The 22733-nt window shown below is 50.8% G+C and overlaps 1 protein-coding gene across 3 annotated transcripts in view; it reads right to left on the minus strand.

The window, feature by feature from the left end:
- Nucleotides 1-22733, minus strand: part of LOC126034279 (ankyrin repeat and fibronectin type-III domain-containing protein 1-like) — a 256666-nt gene that overhangs the window by 227319 nt on the left and 6614 nt on the right. For 2 of the 3 annotated variants that reach the window (XM_049791786.1, XM_049791783.1), the window contains exon 1: nt 2772-3128. The exons of the other annotated variant lie outside the window; for it this stretch is intronic. In XM_049791786.1, coding sequence (XP_049647743.1) covers nt 2772-2917 — 146 coding nt within the window. In that variant the 5' untranslated portion in view covers nt 2918-3128. Of the gene's footprint in view, nt 1-2771; nt 3129-22733 lie in introns of those variants that run through there. 3 annotated transcript variants of the gene reach the window in all.

The raw sequence follows: 22733 nt of genomic DNA on the forward strand, positions 1-22733 counted from the left end.
TGCTTTTTTGCCCTTTACAGCCAGGCCCAAGAGCTCGTGGTGGGATGCTGCCTCTCACTTTGCTAAGATTGTGTTTCAGCACCTCTGGCCATGGGTTTGCTCTCAGGAACTCGTCCAGGCACAGCCCAGTGAGCAGCCATGGTTCCCTGGGCCAAGAGAACCCTCCTTTTCCTCCACAAGCTGGAGAAGGGTGCACCCAGGGAGCTGTGAGCCCTCACACTGCTGACTCCTGAAAGCCAGCTGGCTTTTCCCCTCCACAGAGAGGGTGCTTAAGCACAAAGCGACCTTCGGAAAGGCTCCCTTTTGTTGCCAGTGCACTGCCACTGCAGGGAAGAGCAAAAGAGCAGCAAAGCTCCAGTGTGACAAAACCTGGGTTAGTCTTTCCGCTTTCTCAATGCTGCTTGTTCAATCAGACAAGGTGAACCACTCCAGACGCGCGCAGGACCAGAAGGATGCTTGTTGCAGGTTAGTCCCGTTGTCTTGCACCAGCTGCTTCCCAGAAGGGGATTTGTTTCATACACCAGGACACCAGCGCTGATAGCCAGAGATGCAAACCCACCCAGTAGCCCACACAGGACCACTTAGAGAAACATTCACACTTTTCTCAAAAGAAAGTTTAGCTTGTACAGTTTCAAGTCATTACATTTTTAGCCAAATCTTGTGCAATATTTGCAGAGTGAGGATCATCGGCATGGCAACCACTGATTTTTTTTACATTAATGATTTTGACTTCTTCGCATAAAATGGTCACAGCCAAGAAGAGTATGGAAATAAACAGCTTCAGGAGGTTCCTTCAAAGAAAAGGAAAGAAAATCCCCTTTTGCCAAGAACAAATACAGACCATTCAGGAATTCCTGGGAGCTTGGGCTGGTTTTGTTTGTCTGCTCTTGCTTTTAATTCACAGTCACAGAAAAAGTTTTGTGCCCTTAACTATTGAATTTGCCACAAAATCAGCACCTTAATGAGAAGGAAGTGAGAGTTATGCATTCATTGCTCAGGCATTTGGACGCCGACTCGCAAAACGGAAGAGGAAGAAACAGCCATGCCAACTTCTGCAGCCAGCCTGCCCCAGACCAGCTGGCAGGAGCTGGCACAGGACAGGACTTTCCATCCCCAGCAGTATGCTGGCCAAGCTCTCCCCACTCTCCCCTGCCCTCAGCCATCCCTTCACTGGTGCAAGCACATGGATGACATGGCATGAAGCTTTCCCTCCTTACAAGTCAGCCATGAGGGGAAATCTCGTCCCCCATGCTAACAGAGCCAGGGGAGCAGCCCCATGTCCCTGGGCAGGGACAGCGCTGATGTCCCATGCACTGCACAGCCCTACAGCACTTGAAGGGGCCGCCCAAGCTGCCCAATCCCCTCACCCTTTCCAATAGCAGGCAACTGGGAAAGACAAGGATGAAAGCAAAATCCTCTCAGGTGAGCACCTCACGTGGATTAAGAGCAATGCCGTAAACTCTTCCAATAGCCACAGGCCGGCTCGAGGTGGGGCCCTGGCAGATGAGGACTGCTGCCTCTAATAGTCTCCCCCAGCTCAGAGAGGGAGCAGAGTTGCACTTTGTCCACAGGGAGCACCTGCAGCAGGCAAAGGCTGCCTGCCACAGTGGGGAGGATGCAGCCCTGCTCTTCTCCAGTCTCCCCTCCACACTGTTGCTCAGCAGGAGCTGGGATTGCCCCAAAGTCCATACAAAACATTCACTCTATGAGGATTGGCAAGCGCTCAGGAACAAGCTACTCCCTTCTCTGCCAACTCAATGGGATGGGATGAAACTCATTAGAAGCAAGATACAGTCACTCCCCACGCAGGGCAGGGAAGGAGGGGGCCATCCCAGGCACCCAGCAGCCTGTTAGGATAGGAGCTGTGTTACTAGCCGCACCCCAGGCAGATGCAGGTAGGCTGGGCTGCATCACCACTTCCACAAAACAGCAGCAGCTTTTCCATTTTGTTCCCAGCCAGCAGTCATGCCCACCTCCCCCTCACAAAGGCAGACAGCCCTCTACTTCCAACCTCCGACTCCAGAGGCTGCAGACCTCAGCTGGACATCTGCAGGGGGACTGGACCATTGAAGAGCAGGGCCCGCGCCACGCTATGACAGTCACAGACTGTATGAAAGAGCCTTTGCATGCTCTTTTGTGCACAAACATGAATTCTCTCTGTCCGCTTCCTGGCCATGGCCCTGGCAACAGCCCTGTCCCTAGCATCAAAGCAGGACACAGCCCCTACACTCGGTCACAGCTGCTCCAAGGGGCATCTGCCCATTGTTACAGCATCTGGCACCGCAGACCTGCCTGCAGCCTGGGGTTTACTTCAAATCAGGTTCCTTTGCCACAGATGCAGAAGAGGCACCACAGACACAGAGAAAACTACAACTCCCAAGGAAAGCAACCGCCGTAACTCACACAAGCCCCAAACAAGGCACCTGGGAAGCCACATGTCCCAGGGCAGAGTATGGCTCACCGGTGGAGCACGTGGTCCTGGAAGAGCCAGCTGGGCTATCTGCCCAACAAGCACAAACCCAGGTACAACCACATCCTCATTCACCGGCATGACCAGGAGAATAACACGCCTTGGTTTTCAGTTTGGTCTCTTTTGGGTGAAGAGGCATCTCAGCAGCAGGCAGTAATTTCTGGCCAAAGCAGGCACAAACGAGCCGTGCACAAACACCCATCACCACAACACGCTGTGGCAGAACCCTGCAGCTCACTGGGGACACCCCAGCACCCCAAGGGGCACATAGGAAAGGAGCAAAAGAAACAGGGCTACGTACTCATTCTGCACGGGGGGACCCTCAGGCCACCAAGCCAGGCTGCGGCAGAGCTGGGAAGCGCAAGTTCCATCCAAGTCAGTCGCACAAAGGAAGGACAGCCCGATGGAGGGACCCGTAAGCCACCTCAGCCCCCATCTCATCATCATCAGCACCACATCAGCAGTGATTTAATTCCCCAATCCAAGAAAACAGAAAATCGGGAAGCACTCCTTCCACCCAAGGCAAATGGCTGCTAACAGAAGCAGCTTGGCACAGCTGTGCTCCCCCACTGCGCAGCGCTCAGCTCCGTGCAAGACTCCAGCATGTCAGCAAGCAAATCCTCTTTGCCTATGGGCAAGAGAACTGTAGGGGGGAGGAAAGAAAAAAAGCATCAAGAAACTCTTTGTCTACAAACATCCCAGCCGGGTGCACGTGCAGCATGCACTTCCTGACGAGGGTGGAGGGGGAGCCTGAACTTCAGAGACACCACTTCCGCCTGCAACTCAATCCACTCACTTATTGTCTTCTAAAAATAAAAGTAAACACTGAAGAAGAGCTCTTTGGTTTTTATTTCTGCTGTGTCAGAGAGATTTTCTCTGGTAGGAACAAGTTGTGGGACCTGTTCCCAAACCTATGGGAGCTCCCCCTGAGACCAGAGCAGTCCCAAAGAAGCAGTTGGTGTCCCAGGAACCGGCAGACAAGGACAGCTGCCCTCTTCCCTCCACCCCACAGCTGCCAATGGTGCCAACAGTGAGGATTACCTGCCCTGGGTTCCCACCTGTGCCAAGCTAACATCCTTTACCATCTGCTGCAGGTCAGAGAAGAGGACCATTGCCCAAAGCACAGGAAACCTTGGTCTAAGCCACATCACTCCCCTTAACAAAGCACCAAAGCATGAGGAAAGCCAGGGCAATGGCCTTTAACACATAAAATACATATTAAAAAGTAACATTGAGATATACATATATGTGTATCTCACTTTTTTTGCTTCAAAATCTTGCTTCCGGACAAGCCCAGCAGCAGGCAGCATTAGCTGGCTGACAAGGCCAAGCTTGAGCTTCAGACAGCCCCACACAGCCAACATCACTGATTAAAAGCAAGGACAAACTTCCTCACCAGGCAGCTGCCATAATCTAAGCATCTTACTGCTTCGCCAGTTGTTTGTTCAGGCTCTTCCTTTACTACAGAGCTGCCGTACAAAACTGCAGGGTAATGAGACACAAACACAATTATCTTTTCTTTGACCTGCACTAGGAGTAAATCCAGCATTAACAGCCCAAAGCTTCATGTATCCTCCCCGATTTTATAAAGTTGCTTATCTAAGCAAAACCCTGCAGGGACAAGCCTCACTACCCAGAGCAAAGCTCTTCCCTTACAGCCTTATTAACACTGTTTCTTTAATCTGCCAGCTCCAAAAACCAGACCTTGTAAAAAAATAAATAAATAAGACAGACACCTTTGCTTTCCCTATTTGAGCGCTCTAACCCACTTCCGAGGAAAGCACCATGGGACATTTCATCAGGCTGCTAAGGACACCTTGCCCCTAGGGAATGGCACATTCAAGCAGCAGCTGGACTCCTGGGAGACAGGAGTTACCCATCCCCAAGGCAAGGGGCAGCTCAGAGGGACAGCAGGAGACACAAATGGAGCCACGGCTGCCAGCCTCCTTTCACAACTGAGAGGTCCCCCAGCTATGTGCTCTGCTGCACACTGGCACGTGGGACAGGATCCTGCCCTCCACCTTGTGTAGGGATGAATGCATTAAAAGATAACTGGTTTGACAGAGCCCCAGCCCCATTACAGCAGCTCCAGGGAGGGGGGGTGAGGGGCAGTGAAGCAAAGGAAAAGGGCTTGTCATTGCAAGCATCCTCCATGGGCCCAATTACCCCCAGAGAGTAATGAAGTGCAATAACTAGTACTGGACAAGTAAGTCAACACAGCCCTGTGCAATAAGCTGGCCTGTGAATGCACATAGCAAAACCTGCTGATAAAAGCGCCATTAACTCCCAAACCATTCACTTCCTGGCTACTAAGTTACATACAATGTGTTTGCTTGGTTTTTTTTTTCCTTCCAAGCAATGACAGTGACCTCAGACTGGCTGAAGTCTTCAGAGCAAACAGGGCACTGCAGGATGCTCCTGCAGCTCAGCACAGCTGCGGAGAAAGGGAGTCTCCCCTCTCCGAACACAACTCAGCCCCCCAAAAGCCCAGCAAGACTCTGCAACTGCAGATGTAACAATTTATGAGTACCAGAGTATGAAAAAATAATCATTAAACACATCATGTGCACGCATGTGTCAGGCGGTGACTTTGGGGGCTCCACAGGGACTGAGCCACTGCCTCCCCCAGCCCAGCCTAGCACCATCCTCCGCCTCTCTCCCTGTTCAGGGCTGCAGCCGGGCTCTCCATCACCATCCCTGCTGCTTCAGACAATGCACTCTATCACGGAGGGAGGACTCGGCAGTATGCAACGTCCCCCCAGTTTCTTCCAGCATTTTTCTACCCTAACAGCTGGGTCTAATGCAAGATGGCTCATTTTCCTCAGCCATCCAACCACTCTCTCTTTCAGTGGCTCTCAGAGGCTGCACGTCAGCATTGGTGACCTGTCACCATTTCACACTGCACAAAAAAACCACAATCAAATCCATGAAGCAACTCTACACACACCAAGAAAAGGGAGAAAATAGCTTTGCCTCTCAGTAGCTCACCTATGAGCCAGAAAGCCAAGCCACACCAATAAAATTTGTGGTCAAGAGAGACAGCAAACTGATTAAGAAGCATCCAGCATCCTCCCCTGCAGCAGGGCAGGCTCCAAGACCCATCCAGGGCTGAGTAGGAGGTGAAATCCAGGCAACCCACAAGCCTTGCATGCCCAGAGGCACCCAAAGAGCCAGCTTTCACCTTTGCTTGTTCCCAGCACAGCACACACACTCGCTAAAGAAATCCCAGAGCCCAAGAAGCAATGCTGGGCACGGAGCTGGGGCTAAACCAAACAGCAGCTGTGGCATGGGGGACGTGACCTGGCCATGCCTGTGCTGCTGGGAGCACTGCCAGCCTGGACAGGACGCGTCAGCAGCCAGGGCCAGGCTAAGAGCTGGCAGGAGCAGAGATGTTGTTAACCAGGAGCTTTAAAGCAGACTGTAACCTTTGCTAAAGGAAACTTATGATTTTTAGCGTCCCAGTTAAAAACTGACCAGCAGTGGTGTGAGAGAACACCACCGTCCTTACAGGAGGACACATTTGTCACAGCTGTAAACTTTTACAACACTTATCTCACAGTTGTACCAGGATAAGCTGCAACGCATTATTAAGTTGTGCAATTACAATTTTACAGGTGTATGGATTGATTTACTCAAGGCATATCCCCTGGGAACACGGGAGATGCTTGTCAGCACCCATCTCAGTCTGACTTGCAACCCAGAGCAAACCGAGGCAGAGGGATACTTCACACCTTAAGCACTCCGGTGGGAGTGACTCCAGCAGGAGCCATGGAAAGGCTTTGGCTTTCCTCCAGTCATCATCTTAATTTATTTCAGTGTGCTTCCTGACATTGGCATTGGAGGCAAAATCAAGAGCATAAACTTGCCAAAGCTATCAGCATTGCCATGGCTCCCAGAAGCCGTGGGCAGGCAGAGGGAGCACGCTGGGGCAGGGCTGGGTGCTGGAAGTGCTGCCAGTGCTGCCAAGGCAGGTTGTGTCCCACCAGCCTGACATCCTCCTGCAGCCTCCGGCACTGCAGCCTGTGCCTTCTCCCTAAAAATCCAACCTCCACACAACCCCCTCCAGACACAGGCAAACGCTGCTCCACTTTGGGGTGAATGTACACATCTGGAGCAGGAAAGCTTTACAACTGCGCCATGCAGCGATGCCACGTCCCCTCCTTAGCTGCCCTACCATCCCTCCGCTCCTCACTCAGCTCCCCAGGATGAGCCAAGAGAGCAAGAACAGCCACTGCTCCCACAGGATGTCCATCGCCCCGCAGCAGACGTCCCATCTGAGAGCACTGGCCGCTCTCCGCGGACCAGGAAAGAGAGCAGAGAAGCTCCCTCACGAGCCACCGTGCCCAAAAGCAGTGCATGCTCACCCTTCACTGCCAGGGGACAGTCAGCATTCCCTGAAAAAACACAGAGGAGGGCAAAACCCAGCTCTCAGCCCTCAGCCCTCCTGCCCCACACATTAATCTATGTGCAGGCAGTGCCATAGCACCCAGGAGGGGTAATTCCGAGGATACCTGTCCCAGTTAATTACCTGGCCAGCTATCTACATTTCTGTACAGGGACAGCCTTGTTCAAGTTCAGGGAAGGAGGCAAAAGTGGTACAAGCACTTTCATACTTGCTGACTCACAAGCAGCCTGCCCAGCAGACCCACTTCATCCCTGGCCCCTCTCTGCACACACCAAGGGCAGGGCAGGTCTCCCATCCTGGGGAGAAGCGCGGCACAGAGGGGTGACTCTGATCTGCCCAGCCAAGCAGGTTCACACTGCCTCTCCCAGGTGCCCTATCCGTTAAGGATCACCAGCTCCAGCCGTATTGTGGAGGAGCTGCTTTGCTGGTTTTGAGACCCAGTACTTCCAGCCGTTCTTTGCCACCAACAGCTCATTTCTACCAGCACAGGACCTTTCCCGAAGCACGCTCACTGCCTCCTCTTCTCTTTGAAGTCCACATCAATGCGCTGCAAAGCCAAGCCACACAAGTGCTTGTGCTTGGCACCGAGGCTGATCCCCAGCTCAGCAGGGAGGACACGCTGCCTAACAATGTGCCAGCAGCAAGGCAGACAGCTCCAGGAGCAGAAACCTCACTGGTGTTCAGGGGGATGGAGGAAGAGCCCAGCAAGCCAGGCATGGAGAGGGCAGGGCTGGTTTTGACTTCCCCGGTTCTGCCAAACCTAACACCACATCCCTGCTAGAAAAGTAGGTTTCAGCTTACATACCAAGGACAGTTCAAATCTAAAAGCTATTTCTAAGGGATGTAAGAGACAACAGCACAGCTCCATACGTGTTACAGACCAACCCACATATCCAAGAAGTTCCTACTGAATTTTGCACCTCTACTGAAGCATACCTAGAAAGCCAACAGTCAAAAGAATTTGAAAATCTTTTTTGCATTACCATTAAAGGGAGGAAAAGGAGATAAAGAAGCCAAGATAAGATCAAGTGCGTGTTCTGTGAGCCTCAAGCCAGCCTCAAAATTAAGTCCTGGGGTAAGAAGAACAAATTAATTATTTTACCTCACTGAAAAGCTTTTCCCTTACTCATGACAACAGCATTCATGTTCAGGACCAAGTGTGTTCAAGGGAAATGCTCTTTAATGCAGTTAGTGTGGTACCAAGGTGGGGCAGAGGCAAACCCACTGCAAACCTTTCTTCCACAGCGGCATGTTTCTGCATGGATGCTCATAGTTTAAGATGGGGTGTTTCCCCAGGACAGAGCGAGTTCACACGTGCTTTTCTTTCCAAGAGCTACAGTCCCCCAGACCTCGCTTGAACACAGGCTCCCTGGTGGCAGTGGTCTGCCAGTACCAAAGCCCAGAGGCCCCAGGCAAGGGTGTAAGTGTAACCACCTAGTGAAGAGGCTTTTAAGAAAGTTGTATCATAAATGCAGCCAGGAATCTCTCTGCCTGGAGAGTAAATACAGTCCAGTGACCTTACTGAGTCACTCGGAATGTTGACTCATTCACTGGCAACTTGGGCAGCATTGGCTGAGTCGTAGGCAAGGAGATGTCATGGTGACACAGACTCACAGTGACTCTTGTCTGACACAGGAGTCTTGCAGGATCTCCAGGACAGCCAGGGCTTTTTGTTTGTAACAGCCATCACCCCACTCTGCTCTTCTGCACCTTTTTTCACCTCCTCACACCATGCATACACTGCCAGCAGCCATCATCACACAGGAACATGACTTCACCTGCTCTTGTGACAAGACAGCTCCCAGCAGAAGCACATGAAGTCATGTCACCATTCAACATACCAAGGAATCAAGCAGAGAGGAGCAAAATGCCACAATGCCACCCAAAGCAGCAAACCCAGAGCCGAAACAGCAGCCAGACCCCAGGCGCCACCCCTCTGACCCTGCTGCACAGCAGCCCGGGCTCCAGCTGCCACTCACACCCTGTCTGCAACCACTCACAAGGCGCTCACTAGTACCTGCGCTGGGCTCTCCCCAGCAGAAAGTCAGCCTTCTGCCATCACTGCCTCATCCCAGGGTAGAGACAGGAAGAGAAATGTAACCTTCCGCCAGCACCACTGTCCCACCCACACACACACTCCCCTTAAACACAAAGAACTCTTCACAGGAACCATGTGAAAGGGTTGGTGTCAGCACTTGCTTTGGGAGCAACACACAGAGGGTCAAAGCTCTAATATTAGAGCAAAGATGATGACACGGAAGAAGGGAAGGAACCAGAAAAGAACCGTATAAATAGCAGCATTGTCCCTACTCAGTTTCACAGGACATCAGATGTCAAATATGATCTTTCACTCAAGAGCTGAAGCCTCTAATTGATTCTCATCTGACAATTTCTTATCCAGCAGTTGTTGTCCATCCAAACAAGCTGAGTAAATATGCTTTGCTCTACCATTAAAGCTGGCAACGAACCATTGGATTGCAACAAAACCTGTGTAAACAGCATCATTCCTCCTGGGCCAGATCTCCTCCTGTTCCCTTGACCTCCTCCCTCTGCTGCACTTCAATGCTCCACCAACCCTGGTCTTGGCAAGGGCTAAAGACCTACATGGTAGGGACCACCAGGGGCCCCCTGCACAGGTCCCCTTGGTTTTGGGAAGAGAAGTTGCACTCTCTGGAGGGTTTGGGCTCCCAAAGCACTCTCTGCTGCAGCCCAGTACATTCATTTAGTAAGCAGAGACATCCAATCTACAGCCTACAACCAAGAGTCCTTACAGGTGGCAAAACCTAGTCTGAGTAGAGAAAGTTTAGCCTGGCAGTGCCCACAGACACATCTTACAGTTGGGCAGAGTTCAAGGAAGACTGTGCAAGTTCTTGCCCTGGGCGCATTTGTCCTGACCTTTGGGGTGTCCCCTACCAGAGTTCAGTATCCCACACAGACCATCAGAAATGCCTTGCTTTTCTGCTGTTCTGCCCCGACCTTCTCCAAAAAGGCTGTTTAGGGAGAGCACAGGAGCCTAGACACCCCATGGTCCACTCCCTTCGCCTCTCCCACATTCACAACTATGAGATGAGGTATGTCAGTGGGTATTGCCAGATGAGTCCTTTCTGCATCCATCTATAAACCTGCTGGCCAAGAATCTGCCCAGTGCCTTTCAAACAAGCCATCTGCCTCCACAACCTACTGAAGCACCAAGCTCCAGGCATTCGATACCTGCTCAGTGAAGCAGTGCGTTCTTTCATCTTCTTTCAATTAAATACCTACTAGTTGCACTGCCACCTTCTAGTTTTAGTATTGAGAGATGAACTGAGCAACAGCTGCACCTTCATCTGACTCACCACCTTCATGATTTTGTAAGCCTAGATCAGGTCACAGTTCATTCCTGTTTTCAGACTGCTGATGGAGCCCCCAAACCAGTCCTTAGGTCGCCCGACCACTGACTTCTCCATCCTTAACAGTCCAAAGGTGACCATGCAGCCTACCCTTTGTCTTCTATCACACAACCCCCTACACAATACCTAAAAGACTCTTCCTCCAGTGCCTGAGCACCAACAGTAAGAAACAGTAGAGCTGAAGCCCGCAGGGGTACCAAGCACATGGGACCGAGGGTGCTACTCTCCCAAGAGCACTGCACCACCAGCAGGTGTAGGCATCTTTCCAGGTGCATCCCACCACCCAGCCAGCACCTGGACCCATCAGCACACACCAGGCTCCATGGAACAGCCAGCTGTGGAGCTCAAGGGAGTGATGCACATGCATGTACCTCCCATGTGTCCAGCTGCTGGCTGGATCAGGCTCAAAGACTCTCAATTCTTCTGTGCAAAGAGCGCAGCGTCCTTCGGTGCAAAGCTCCCAGCTCACAGTTCTGGTGACCAACAGCACAACCACAGTTCAGGCAAACAGGTGTTACCCATCTTAACATGAGATCAGGGCAGCAAACGAGAACAAACACTTCTGCCACAGACTGCGCTGGAGTATCGCTGTGGCACTGGCTTCACCAGAATGCTTTGCTTAAACACTCTGTGATCCCAGTGTAAGCTATGTCTTTGCTTCTCGACATTTGCAAAGCCCCAAAGCACTCAGCTTGGAAGAAATCCAAAGGGGAAAAAAAAAAAAAATCTACATTTTTCAAAGAGGATTGTTGAGAGCTAGTGAGACCTTGCAGTTTTACGAAGGTCCCACTCAAAGCATATATTGCTTTTCAAACACAGACGAGAACAACTGCCGAAACGGCAGTCTCGTATTGATTTCAGCACAATGATCAGAACCCTCCAGTGAGGGGGAGGAAGTGTGTGAGGGTGAGGATATAAATATAGTATAGATATTTGCTATAAGGACCAAAGACACTAGCTTAACACATGCCTGTTGATGGACATGTCTGAAAACATACTGAGGAAGTGCAAGTATAGACTTCTACCTGAACCCTATTTTAGGTAACTTCATAAATGCTGACTTTAGTGCTGACATTTGAAATTTCCCTAAAAAGAGCTGAAATCACATGTTCATCACACGACCCCAGAGGCCACGGAAGCAGCACAGAGGAGCCCCAGCATAAGCCCGCTGGGTAGAGATGGCTCTAACCAAACAGGATGAACAGGATCCTTGGAGACACACACAGAGGATCCGTTTTCTTCCCAAATTCATTGGCAATGCTAACATAACCCTGCCCAGTGCATCCCCAGATGGTGCAAGACCCATAACCTCAGCAAAGCCTCGTGAGGCAGGGCCACAGTCACCACTCTGAAGGTGGCCACCAGGTCCACTCTGCAGGGATGACACCCAGTCCCCAGCTTTGGAGGACCACAGTCCTTTGTCACTTGGAAACGTTGTGATCGTTTCAAGGGAAATAGAGGCATAATATAATTACGTATTTTTGACATCTCTGTTTACAACTGAATTTCCAAGCCCTCCCAGAAAACCTTTCTTGGGAACATTTCTGTAAGCATAGCTTAGCTGGAAAACCTTGTTACACTTGGGCTCTGACTCAGAGGTTGTGGCAAATCCATCTCACATCGCTTACAGTGAACTGGGAATAAGTGACAGCTCAGGCCTCAGCTGAGCGCTCAAACAAGCAGCTCAAACAGGAGAAGGGAAGGGAAAGTGGGAACATCCTCAGATACACTCAGCTGATCACAGACTACTGGTTTAGCACATCCTGAGCTCATACATGTACACACAGCATGTACTGCCACTCTAATCACAAAACCCACCTAAGTCTATGGCAAGACATCCTCCACACACACATAACTTTGCTGTCACTGGATTTGGCCCCAGGTAATCCCTCTGATTATGCCAAGCCAAGTTACTCACACTTAAGCCCTTTTCCTAGGATCAGACCTGTTGCAGTTGTCACTTCTGCAGGAAGATTTCTAGTTGTGCTTGATTTTAACATCCCAATAAAAAGGAGAGTTTATGATCCTTTAAAGCTGTAATCTTCCCTGCACTGGGCATGAAGGATACACTTCATGTTTGTGATGTCCTTAAACTGCACACTTCCCTGCTTTTAAGTGTCTGGGGCTGATAAATGATGCAGCATGCAACTGCACCACACACCACCATCCCTCAGCAACCTTCACAGCTTGTCTCAGCTGTTGGAAATTTCCCATCTCACCCCATCTGCTTGCTGTAGATGCACAGAAAAAAATTTTCCAAGTTTCAAAGGAGTGGAATGGAAAGACTACTGAATTAACAGCAGCAGACATGTCAGTCAATGAACAGTGGCTGAAACACAACATCCTTGGGTTTCAACTTGCGGTGCTCCAAGGGGGGAGGTGGAAGCAGCACCCTCACATCCACCACGTACCAGCACCTCACCCTCCCCTCCAGCCAGACTGCTGTCAGGCATGGGGCTTTCTCTGATGTTCTCCATGACTGAGAAGAAAACTTGGCTTCCAAATACCTTACACCATCCCCACCCTTAAGAAAGGCATACTCCTCCACCGTGTCATGTCACCTCTTTACACTGAGCATGCAAACTCCTCAGTATTTCTATATACCATTTCTGTATACACTCCTGTGAGGTGTCCTGTCCCAAGAGATGGTCCAGAAGGACAGAAATCCCTGCATGAGGTCCCAAAGCATGTGGCCAGGCTGCCGGGATTTTACTAGACTCCCCACATGGCTGCAGCATCAGCCCCTGGACAAGGCATTTAGAGCCCATCACATGCATCTGCCTGCATCACGGGCAGATACCAGCATCACGAAAACTCTGAGACAGAAACAAGCATGGAGCATAGGACTGGCAGAGGTGACAAAGCCCTTCAATTCCCTGGCTGTGAAAGGCCAGCCTTGTCTCTCCGCCAAGCACTTCAAGATCTGAACCTGAAAAGCAGAGCAAGAAAGGACCACATGAAACCTCAAGTTTCACAGAGGTCTTTTCTCACAGAACTGCAAATATTTGTAGCATTTTATCCAATATGCCTGCGCATTTGCCCAATGCCTAAAGATAGATGAATAGGTCATGTACACTTAAGATATAAAGATTTCATGAGACTTAATGGCTAAAACACCAGTGAGGCACTATTGCCACGCTGAAACAATACAGCATCAGCAGACGCACAGGGACCCAGACTGCTGGTGCCACAGCAGGCTCCTGTGTCCATTTGGTCACCGTCCCCTTGCCAGCCCCAGGGACAGATGTTCAGATCACATGCACCAGTTTGTCCATGTCAATGACCACTGTCCCTGCAGCCCAGCAGAAGCCACCCCAGAGGACCAAACCAGCAAAGCAATCGCTGGAGGTGAGTGCTAGTACTTTCAGGAGGTAAGATTTGCAGCAAGCACCTCTGGAGCCTCCTCCACAGCCTCGCCAAATGCCCGATCACACGGTGTTCCCAAGCTCTTTCCACTGAATGGTGACACAATGGATTGTGACCCTCATGTCAAGTTTGTACAGCAGCACACCCAGAGCCAGGTCTGTTATCTCCACACACACAGACGATCCATCACCAACAACAAAATCTACACCCTCTACATGTTCTTTTTCTCCAAGAAATGCTCCTGCCCAATCCCAGTAGCTCAGTTACAGAGCTCTAGCTCCCTCTCCCCTACAGCCTGTTTTCAATTATGTGTTAAAAGGGCAAGTACTGCAGAAACAAATCTGCACTAAAGGTCATGTAGCTTTCCCCACCCCATAAGGCTGAAGGAAAGCCCCTCTAGCCTGCTAGAGAGGGCTCAGCACAGCAGAGTCCCTTCTCCAGGCCCAGCCACCTTGTCCTCCCGCACCAACAGCCACTCACCTCAGCCCCAAAATAGGCAGGTGAGGACAGTGCCAGCTGAGCCATGGCCAGGAGCCACGTGCCACCACCCCATGGGGTAGCCCACACTGGGAGATGGCCATCACTCCAAAGCATGACCATCACAGAGTTTCAAACTGCTTCTCTGTTCTCCTGCACATGCTGGGGCCCCCAAAACTGCCCACCAGCACCAGGATCGGGTAACATGCCCAATGCACCTAGGGTACTCTGCTGAAGAAGAGACTGCCATGGCAGCCCCTTTCAGCACCTCTTCCCTGCTCCTGAAAGATCTCCCCTGTGCTCTCCCCTGCCACATGGGCAGCAGCTATGACTGCCAATTCATAGACATTAACTGACCACAAAAATAAAGAGCAAGACCGCTGCTAGGAACTGCTGCCCACCCTTCTACTTCCTCCTCTAAATCCCACTCACTTGGTTTAAGAAAATAATGAGCTCACCCTTAAGGCCTGCTCTTCCCCCCCAATAAACTTGTTCTTCCCAGATAGAAACCCACCACCCCAGGCAACCCAACTGCCAGATACATGCAGAAAACAGAGCAACCTCAAGCCAAAGTAAACAGCAGCAGCAGGCAAAACAGCACAGGACACATCTTCAAAGTTGAAAGCTTGAGCACAGGGCCATAGATACACTGAGTTTTGGGATGAGCAATTTCCTCCCCAAGCTGGAGATGCCACAGGTGGCATTCAGGGACCAGCCCTGAGGAGCTGCAAACCAGAGCAGGCGCATAGAAGGGCTCAAGCGAGGAACAGAAAAGCCAGACCTTGCTCCTGCTCCTCCAGAAACACCAGTCAGCTGGACAGTGACCACTGTGAAGCCCCAGCCAGTCCCTGCACTGCAAGATAAGGAGCTGGGAACAGTGCGACCAAAGCTTCCCACCAGAGGCGGAGCAGGGGACTGCCAGGAGCAGGACCACTGACACGGACTCAGGAGAGCAGGCTTGGATCTGGATCCAGAGACACCCATGGGTCCCCACATCTTGGGAGCATACAGGGAAAGGAAACTGGGGGGGGTGGGGGGGTGGGCGGTGGGGAACGGGACGACACGACACACACAGGGACGGGGACAGTCATTCTCAGAAGATTTGGCTTCAGCTGAAGCCAGCCTCACAAGGTCAACACTCTGGCAGGGACTAGGAAACTTCTGAGGTGAAGTCTGCTATTTTAATTTTAAAACATTGCCGGAATGGCTCAAATGGCTAGACCAACACCATCCCCAGCAGAAGGGTGAGTTAGCATGTTGCACCCCAAATCAGTCCTAAACCAGACCCTCACTCCCCTGACTTTGGCACACAAGTGGCAGGGGCTTGCTGTGAGTGGAAATGTGCGTTTCCCTACAAAGGTTGCACTGGATTTTCCCCAAGGAGTTTCAGTTCTCTCTGGCTTGCTAAACCAAACAGGAGCATAACCTGCTTGTGCTCACCTGGGTACTGCAACAGGGAAAGTTACACAGCAAAAGATGACTGTGCAGAAAAGATGAAGCTATGCTCAAAACACACAACTGCAAGCCCTGCAAATCACCACCTCCAAAAACAAGGAAAAAGCCACAAGATGGGTTTTACCCCCAGAACTCATGCCAAGATGATATAACACAGTGTCTTCCTCTAAACCTCTGGAGCCTGCCACAGCCCTCCCCTTGGAGGGGGCACCACCAGTGGCAGAGACAGTCCCACAGTGCACACCCACACCACGGACACAAGACAAGCTTTACCACAGTTGTGGTTCAGGGTGTATTTAGCACTTTTTAGTCATATTATTTATTTTTGTCCAATTCATTTCACTATAAAGGGAGAAGAGTTGAAAAGATATACTTAGGCTGCAGAAGCAGAAGTGGTTAAAAAAAGAAAAGATCAAAGGTCTGTCATTTACAATTAATTAATTCAAACCTGAACTATTAACATAAATTAAAAATTCAAACCACATACAAGGCTACATTTCTTTCCAAGTAATTTTCAAGAACCTCTAGTGCTGCAAGATAAGTTAATCACACATTCCATTAATTTGCAGCATGCACAGTGAAGGTTAACCTCCAATTAATTAGACCTAATTTTAATTTTGCAGGAATAGGGCAAGCACACTTTCTAAGAAATCCTCTTGACATTATACCTCACAGGGAGGGAACAGTAGCTCTTTATGCTGCCTCTTCCCCTCTCCCTACACACATCATCCCCCTGCAGCCCCTCTCACAGTCTCAGCTGGAAGAGCAGAGGGATTTCACAGGGGACCACAGCCACCAAGGAAGGAGTGGCAATAAAAAGAAGAAAGCATACAATTTCACTTCTGCAGCATTCCTGCTAAGAGTAACGGAGATGCACGCGGACACCAAACAAATGCCAGAGCCACCAGAGGAAGGGTCGAAGAGAGGTGATTGATCAGACACATATTGCACCCTGGTTTGACTGCAAAGTAATGCAGGAAAACCAGTGCTGAACAGCACTGGAGTTGTGCCACACGTGCAAGATGTGACAGCTAGAGAGGAGGCAACATGGAAGGACCAGCCTTGGGACAGCCCTTCCCAAGCAGTCTGCTGAGCGGAGCGAAATCTCGCTGCCCTCCTCCCTCCCACCCCATGAGGCTTCGAGCCAAACCTGCATCTGCTGGAGCTCCCACAGCTCTGAAGATGGCCAGGTCCGGTCACAGCATGACTCCTCAGCTATTTACACACACATCCTTCCAGACCAGCCATTCACCCTTTCAGCAGCTCGATGCTAGCAGAGCACACTGCTGCCTGGTCCCTGTTAAATCCCCACCACACAAGCTTCACTGCCAAGTCCTCACCCACCAAACCAGCCCCAGGTGGGAGCTGAGGACCTGAGTCAGAGCCTGGGAAGGCTCCTGGCGCCTTCATGCGCCGCCAGCTTTGCCACCAGGTGTGCTTCAGCCTTCCCCCACGTCCTGCCTTCAGCTCTGCCTCTTCCCCAGCCTGGCCCAGCATCCAAAACAGTTTCATGCACACTTTTGTTTTAACCTATGCAAAAGAAAAAAATAAAAAATGCTGCAGGGAGGCTTCCAGCTCAATTAACCCAAATTGATGCAAACCATAATTCAAAGCAAGTTAAAGACTACCACCCTAAAATTTTTTAAATTTGCCTAAACAAGTTTAAAGACTCCAATCCCCGTGCCATTCAGGGCTTCTCTGCAAGTGGAAGGCTTTGCCACAGGGTCACAGGGGACTGCACTTCCACTGTCCTGAGCCAATGCCACCCCCTGAAGCCCCCCGGTCCAGCAAAGCAAGCATCCCCAGGAGCCGCAGGGACACCCATGCCTGCCTTTCCCAGGGACTAATGCCAGCCCCGCTGCACCTGCCTGAAACCATGCCCAAACCATCAGCTCAGCCTGCATTCACAGGCCACAGCTGAGGGTTCACTCACACACAGTGGAGGGTAAGGGCCAGCTCTCAGAGACACAGAGATCCCTCTCTGGTGACAGCTGTGTTAAACACTGACAGCGTCATGCGCAGGACAGCTCAGCTGCCATGCAATGGGCTGCCAGCCCAGAGCTGGTGCCCTGCACACAGAAGATAGACATGCCTGTTCCCTTTCTTACTACCTTTAATCTAAACTTCTCGTTCCAACCCCGCCAGCACTGTTAATGACATCTCCTGCCACCACCAAGCCAAGTAAACTGGTGACTTCATCACAGCTTCCTTCACCTAAATTGTCTTGGGAGACCCCACTGCTGCTTTCCAGCGGGCGCAGCATCCTCCAAGCACAGCTGCACAGCCCCCACTTCCTTCCTCTCTGCAGACCTCTGGTTTGCATCCACTGCTCCAAGCCAGCACAGTTTTAACCTCAACCTCTCCTCCACCAATACTGACTCCACAGTGATGCCCATGTGTTTTGGGTCAAGCAAAACCAGTAAGTGACTGGTAGCCCTCCCTGGGGTCTTCCTTTCTAGTGCTTCCACACACAGCAAGAAGCTTCCAGGGGCTCTTCAGGGTCAGTGGGACTGATCAAGACCAGAGCTGAGCAGTCCTGGCAAGAACAAGCAGGGGCAGGAGCCATCACCAGCCCAGGCTCAAGCCCAGGGATGGGCAGCAACAGCATCACCACTCTCTGCTCCAGGATCAGAAACTTCCCAGAGCATCAGGCAAAGGCACATTTGCACCCAAGCCGCCCTGACCACAGCACCCAACAAGCATGGGACAGCATCAGCACACCAGGGTAGCAAAGCACAGACAGCCAGGAAGTGAAAACACCTGTGACATCTGCAAAAAACCTGGAATATTTGGAAAGAGATACTCTGAATCTTTCCATTACATTTTTCTGTGAGGCATAGCAAAAAGGTGCTTGAAATAATCTTATTTCAAGCTTTTTGAAGGACCAGATTGCCTGGTCTGCTCCAGCAGAAGTTTCTAGGCAGAGAGACACCCCCCAGTGCCAACCCAAGCAAGCAGACCAGCAGCACATTCCTGCAGCTTCCACTGACCCTGGCCAGGGCTCAGCAAGGACAATTAAAGCAAATATATTTTGAACAAAATCAGCCCTTCACTTTCAGGCTCATCTGGTAGCTTTTACCAGGCCTGCTTTCCCAGCCCAGAGCTAATCTGTCAATGAAAGCATCACCATTGACTTTGAGGCACTTTGGCTCAGCGCACGAATTTTAACATGCACCTGCCCTCTTGCACAGGCCAGCACTGCAGGCTAAAATTGTTCTTCAGAACATGCTTTTATCCTCAAAACACTCCCCAAGTTTCAGCCAGGCTGCTCTCTTAGAGCCAGCACATTTCACTCTCAAGAAGATGCATTCCCACATCTACCCATTGCTTAATATTGCTTTGGTGCTGTTGGTTTGGGAGCCATACACACAGGGGCACACGGTGGCTGCATCGTGCAGACCGACAGGCAGGGCTGAGCATGCCGAGAGCGGATGCTCTGCAGGAACAGCGAGGTTATCGATGTGCACTTGGGATGCTCCTTAAGAATGGAAGGGGGACAGTTTCAGTCAACCCAACATAAGATGGCCCACAGACCACAGCATCATGCACAGTGTTTGTTGCCCCCCCCCCCCTTTTTTTTTTAATTTTTAGGTTTTATAAGCTTTAACAGCTCTATTTTCCCCTTAATTGGTGCAATTGTTTTTAAACCTGGTCCTGGAGCCACGTTGCTATGGTTACCCCACACAAGCCTCAGCAAGTGAGGTGTATTTTTAGAATTGCCAAAATACACGTCCCTAATAGAGCTTTTCTGTACAGAGCTCTCCTTGTTCTGTGACACAGGAATTAAGGGCATTCAATGGAATTAAAACGTGGGAAATTCAAAACCGATTAAAGGAGAGGCCCATGGTGCAGTCGGAGCAGGGCTCGAGCCCCCACGGTCCAGGATGCTGCAGGGGGACATGGCTTCCCTCTACTGCCTGGAGGCAGGTCCGGGGCACGGCTGAGGCTACGGGCTCACCAGGACCACAGGACGTGGTGGGACAGCTGAGATGATCAAGTGCTGCGATGGATAGACAGGGGCTCTGTGAGACAGTGAGGAGAAAGAGTTGCTTGGAGCACAGGGGGCCGTGCCTTAGGACGGCCAATGAGCCAATTGAGAGCTTAGGCTCAGGGTTGGGGGACAGATCAACACAGGTGACATTTTGGTGGCTGTCTGCCACAGACCATCTGATCAGGACAAAGTAGTTGAGACCTTCAGACAACTGGAAAAAGCCTCGCGTTTGCAGATCCCAGTCCTCACAGGGGACTTGAACAACCCCAATATCTGCTGGAGGAACACCACAGCAGGGCTCAAACAAGCCACGTAATTTCTGAAGAGCACTGAAGACAGCGTCTTGACACAGGAGAGCAAGGGGCCAATGACAGGAGACACTCTGCTGGGCCTAGTACTTACGAACAAGTAAGAATTGGTCAGAGATGTGAAGGTCGTGAGCAGCCTTGCCTGCAGTGGCCATGCAATGGTGGAGTTCAGAATCAACCTCAAGGGGTGAACAGGACAACTATCCTGCAGACCACAGCCCTGGACCCCAGGAGAGCAGACACTGGCCTGTTCAGGGATCTGCTTGAAGGAATCCCATGGGACAGAGTCCTGGGGAGAAGAGCAGTGCAGGATACCCAGATGATTGTCATGGATCATGTCCTCCAAGCTCAAGAACGATCCATCTCCACTTCCTGGAGACAAAACAGTAGTAGCAGGGGGCCTGCACAGATGAGCAAGGAAGGAAGTACACAAAGTGTGGGAGCAAGGGCAGGGGACCCAGGAGGAATATCAAGTCACTGAGTGCGTCCCAGGGGGTTATGCTGCCGTTCAGAAGAATCTTGACAGGCTGGAGAAATGGGCCAACAGGAATCTCACAAAGTTCATGAAGGAGAAACAGCAAGTCGTGCAGCTGCCCCTTCCATGCACCCACACCAGTACTTCTGAGCCCAGGGACTAGATCACCAAAAACGCCACCTTACAACAGCAGTACGCAGCTTTTTGTCTGTTCAGCTTCTTGAATTGATTCACCACAGGAGCAGAATCAGAGCAGAGGTATGGGAAGGAGCAGGAGGGCTACTACAGATGGCAGCTCAGCCATCACAGCCTCAGTCTGTTTGTCAGGAGCTTTCACAACAGAGAAGCAGCTGCAGAGGTGCAGGTCCATGCAGCAGTCAAATCTCTGAAGCTGGATTTGCAACCTACAAACATGGCATCAGCTACACAAACTTGTATTCAAGTATTTACCCCCACTGGTTCTTATTTAGGGAAGAGTCCATTAGATCATCACCTCCAACACCCCACACAGGTCATGGGGGAGCACTGATGGAGCAGTAGACCCAGCAAACCCCCTGTGTACTCCAGACAAATGATACTTCACCATTTATGGCCAGTTAGACAGGCAATCCCTAAGGTGCAGGGATCACAGCTCACAAACCACCTCACTGCCAAGACACCTGGCACCCCTTCAAGAGAGAGACACTACCCAACAACAATTCCCTCAATTTCAGGGGAAAAAAATACATCTGAACAGAGCCAGAAGGAAATACTGGGAAGGAAACGGAAAGTATAGCAAGTATTAACAATATTTTAGCAAAGTCAGCAAGTGAATTAAGGGGAGGGAAAGCTGAGGGCTCCAGCATGAACTTGTCCTTTTGCAGAAAGTCTCTCACAGAAAGGGACAACTTCAATATAAGCTGCTGAGCTGTGTGCACTCAAAGAGCCCGACCCAGGTGCAAGCACCCATCAAGGAGAAGGGCAAGCACAACAAAATGGAGGCCACAGTGCTGGCAAGAGCCGTTCCCCGCACTGACTCCATGGTGCTGCAGCTCTGCTATCCCTCCACCACACTCCCAGCTGCCAGGCAGACACTGGAGAAGAACCACTCACCTCCAGCACCTGTGGGATGGTCAAGTTCAGCCTGACTTTTGATCAGAATCTACACTCTGACTCAGTTTACAGGTACAGGTCTACTGAGAGAGACCAAGGGCACGGTAGGTCCTGCAGTCTCACAGCCCACCCTGTGTTCCCAAGTGAGGCACAGGAGAAGGTGCCTGCTGCTGCCCATCATCACAGCTCTTCTCTTGCTGTGCAGCAGCTGGATATGCAGAAGGCATGTGCACAACCATCACACCTGTAAGGAAAAGCATGGCCCACTGACAACAATTTTTCCTGAGCCAAGTCACCACCACAGCAGTGGCTCTCAGTACCCTGTCCTCTCAAGCTGCATCCAGCCTTGCCCATCCATCCTGGCCACAACAGGTTGCCTTTTCAAGAACACGCCACTGACATCAGAAAAAGTAAAACAAAGAAAAGATACTAGAGGTGCAAATACCTAGGAGGATATTTTCTGTTTTAGAGAGCAGATGTATTTGACAGCCCCTGGGGTCTTGGCAATTTACATAGACTAAAGAAAGGAGGAGTTTGGAGAGACACCTTGAGCATGCTGCATGTCAAATGGGATCATAAAAAATGAAGACAGCAGCAGAGTCCAAAGATATTCGTGCTGCTAATGCTTCTCTGAACACCCCTACAGACAGCTCTTTACAGAGGAGCCATGCTACGGACCATGATCTTTCCTGGCTGAAGCCGGGTTCTGCCAGCAGCACTCCAGGGGCACTGTGCATCTGGAAAGATGCCTTCCCCAAATAATCTGCACAATTCATTTCAGAGTTGGAGAAGTCTGCCAGCAGCTATAATCCTGCTGTCCCATCTCTTTCATAAGGACATGAGTAATTATTGAGCACTCTAGCTACTAAAACTGATTAGAGCAAAACAAACTAATTTTGTTACAAGGCAATGATCTGACCTCGTTAACGATGTGAGTAACTCGCTAACAATATTTTTCTCTTACACAGTGATGTCTTTCATTAGATCTCAAGCTGTTTTATAAAGGAGCTCAGTACATTCCTATAAACCCCTTTTGCATAGGAAGAAATCCAAGCCAACGTCCACATATGCAGAGCGTTGTTCCCTGGGAAGCAATCTGCATCCGATGCTGTAAGCGAGCATGGAGAAACACCACCCGGCCCAGCCAGAAACAATAGCCTGAGGTGCCGGTGTGCAGAGCAGCCTTCCCCCATGCCTCTTCAAAGCAGGCGCCGGGACAAGCAGGTACACCCCAGTCAAGGCAGATCTCTGCCAGACCTGCACAGCAGGATTCTTCCTCCTTAATCACACACCCACATCCCATCT

The sequence above is a fragment of the Accipiter gentilis genome, chromosome 33, assembly GCF_929443795.1.
Source record: "Accipiter gentilis chromosome 33, bAccGen1.1, whole genome shotgun sequence".
Lineage (NCBI taxonomy): Eukaryota > Metazoa > Chordata > Aves > Accipitriformes > Accipitridae > Astur > Astur gentilis.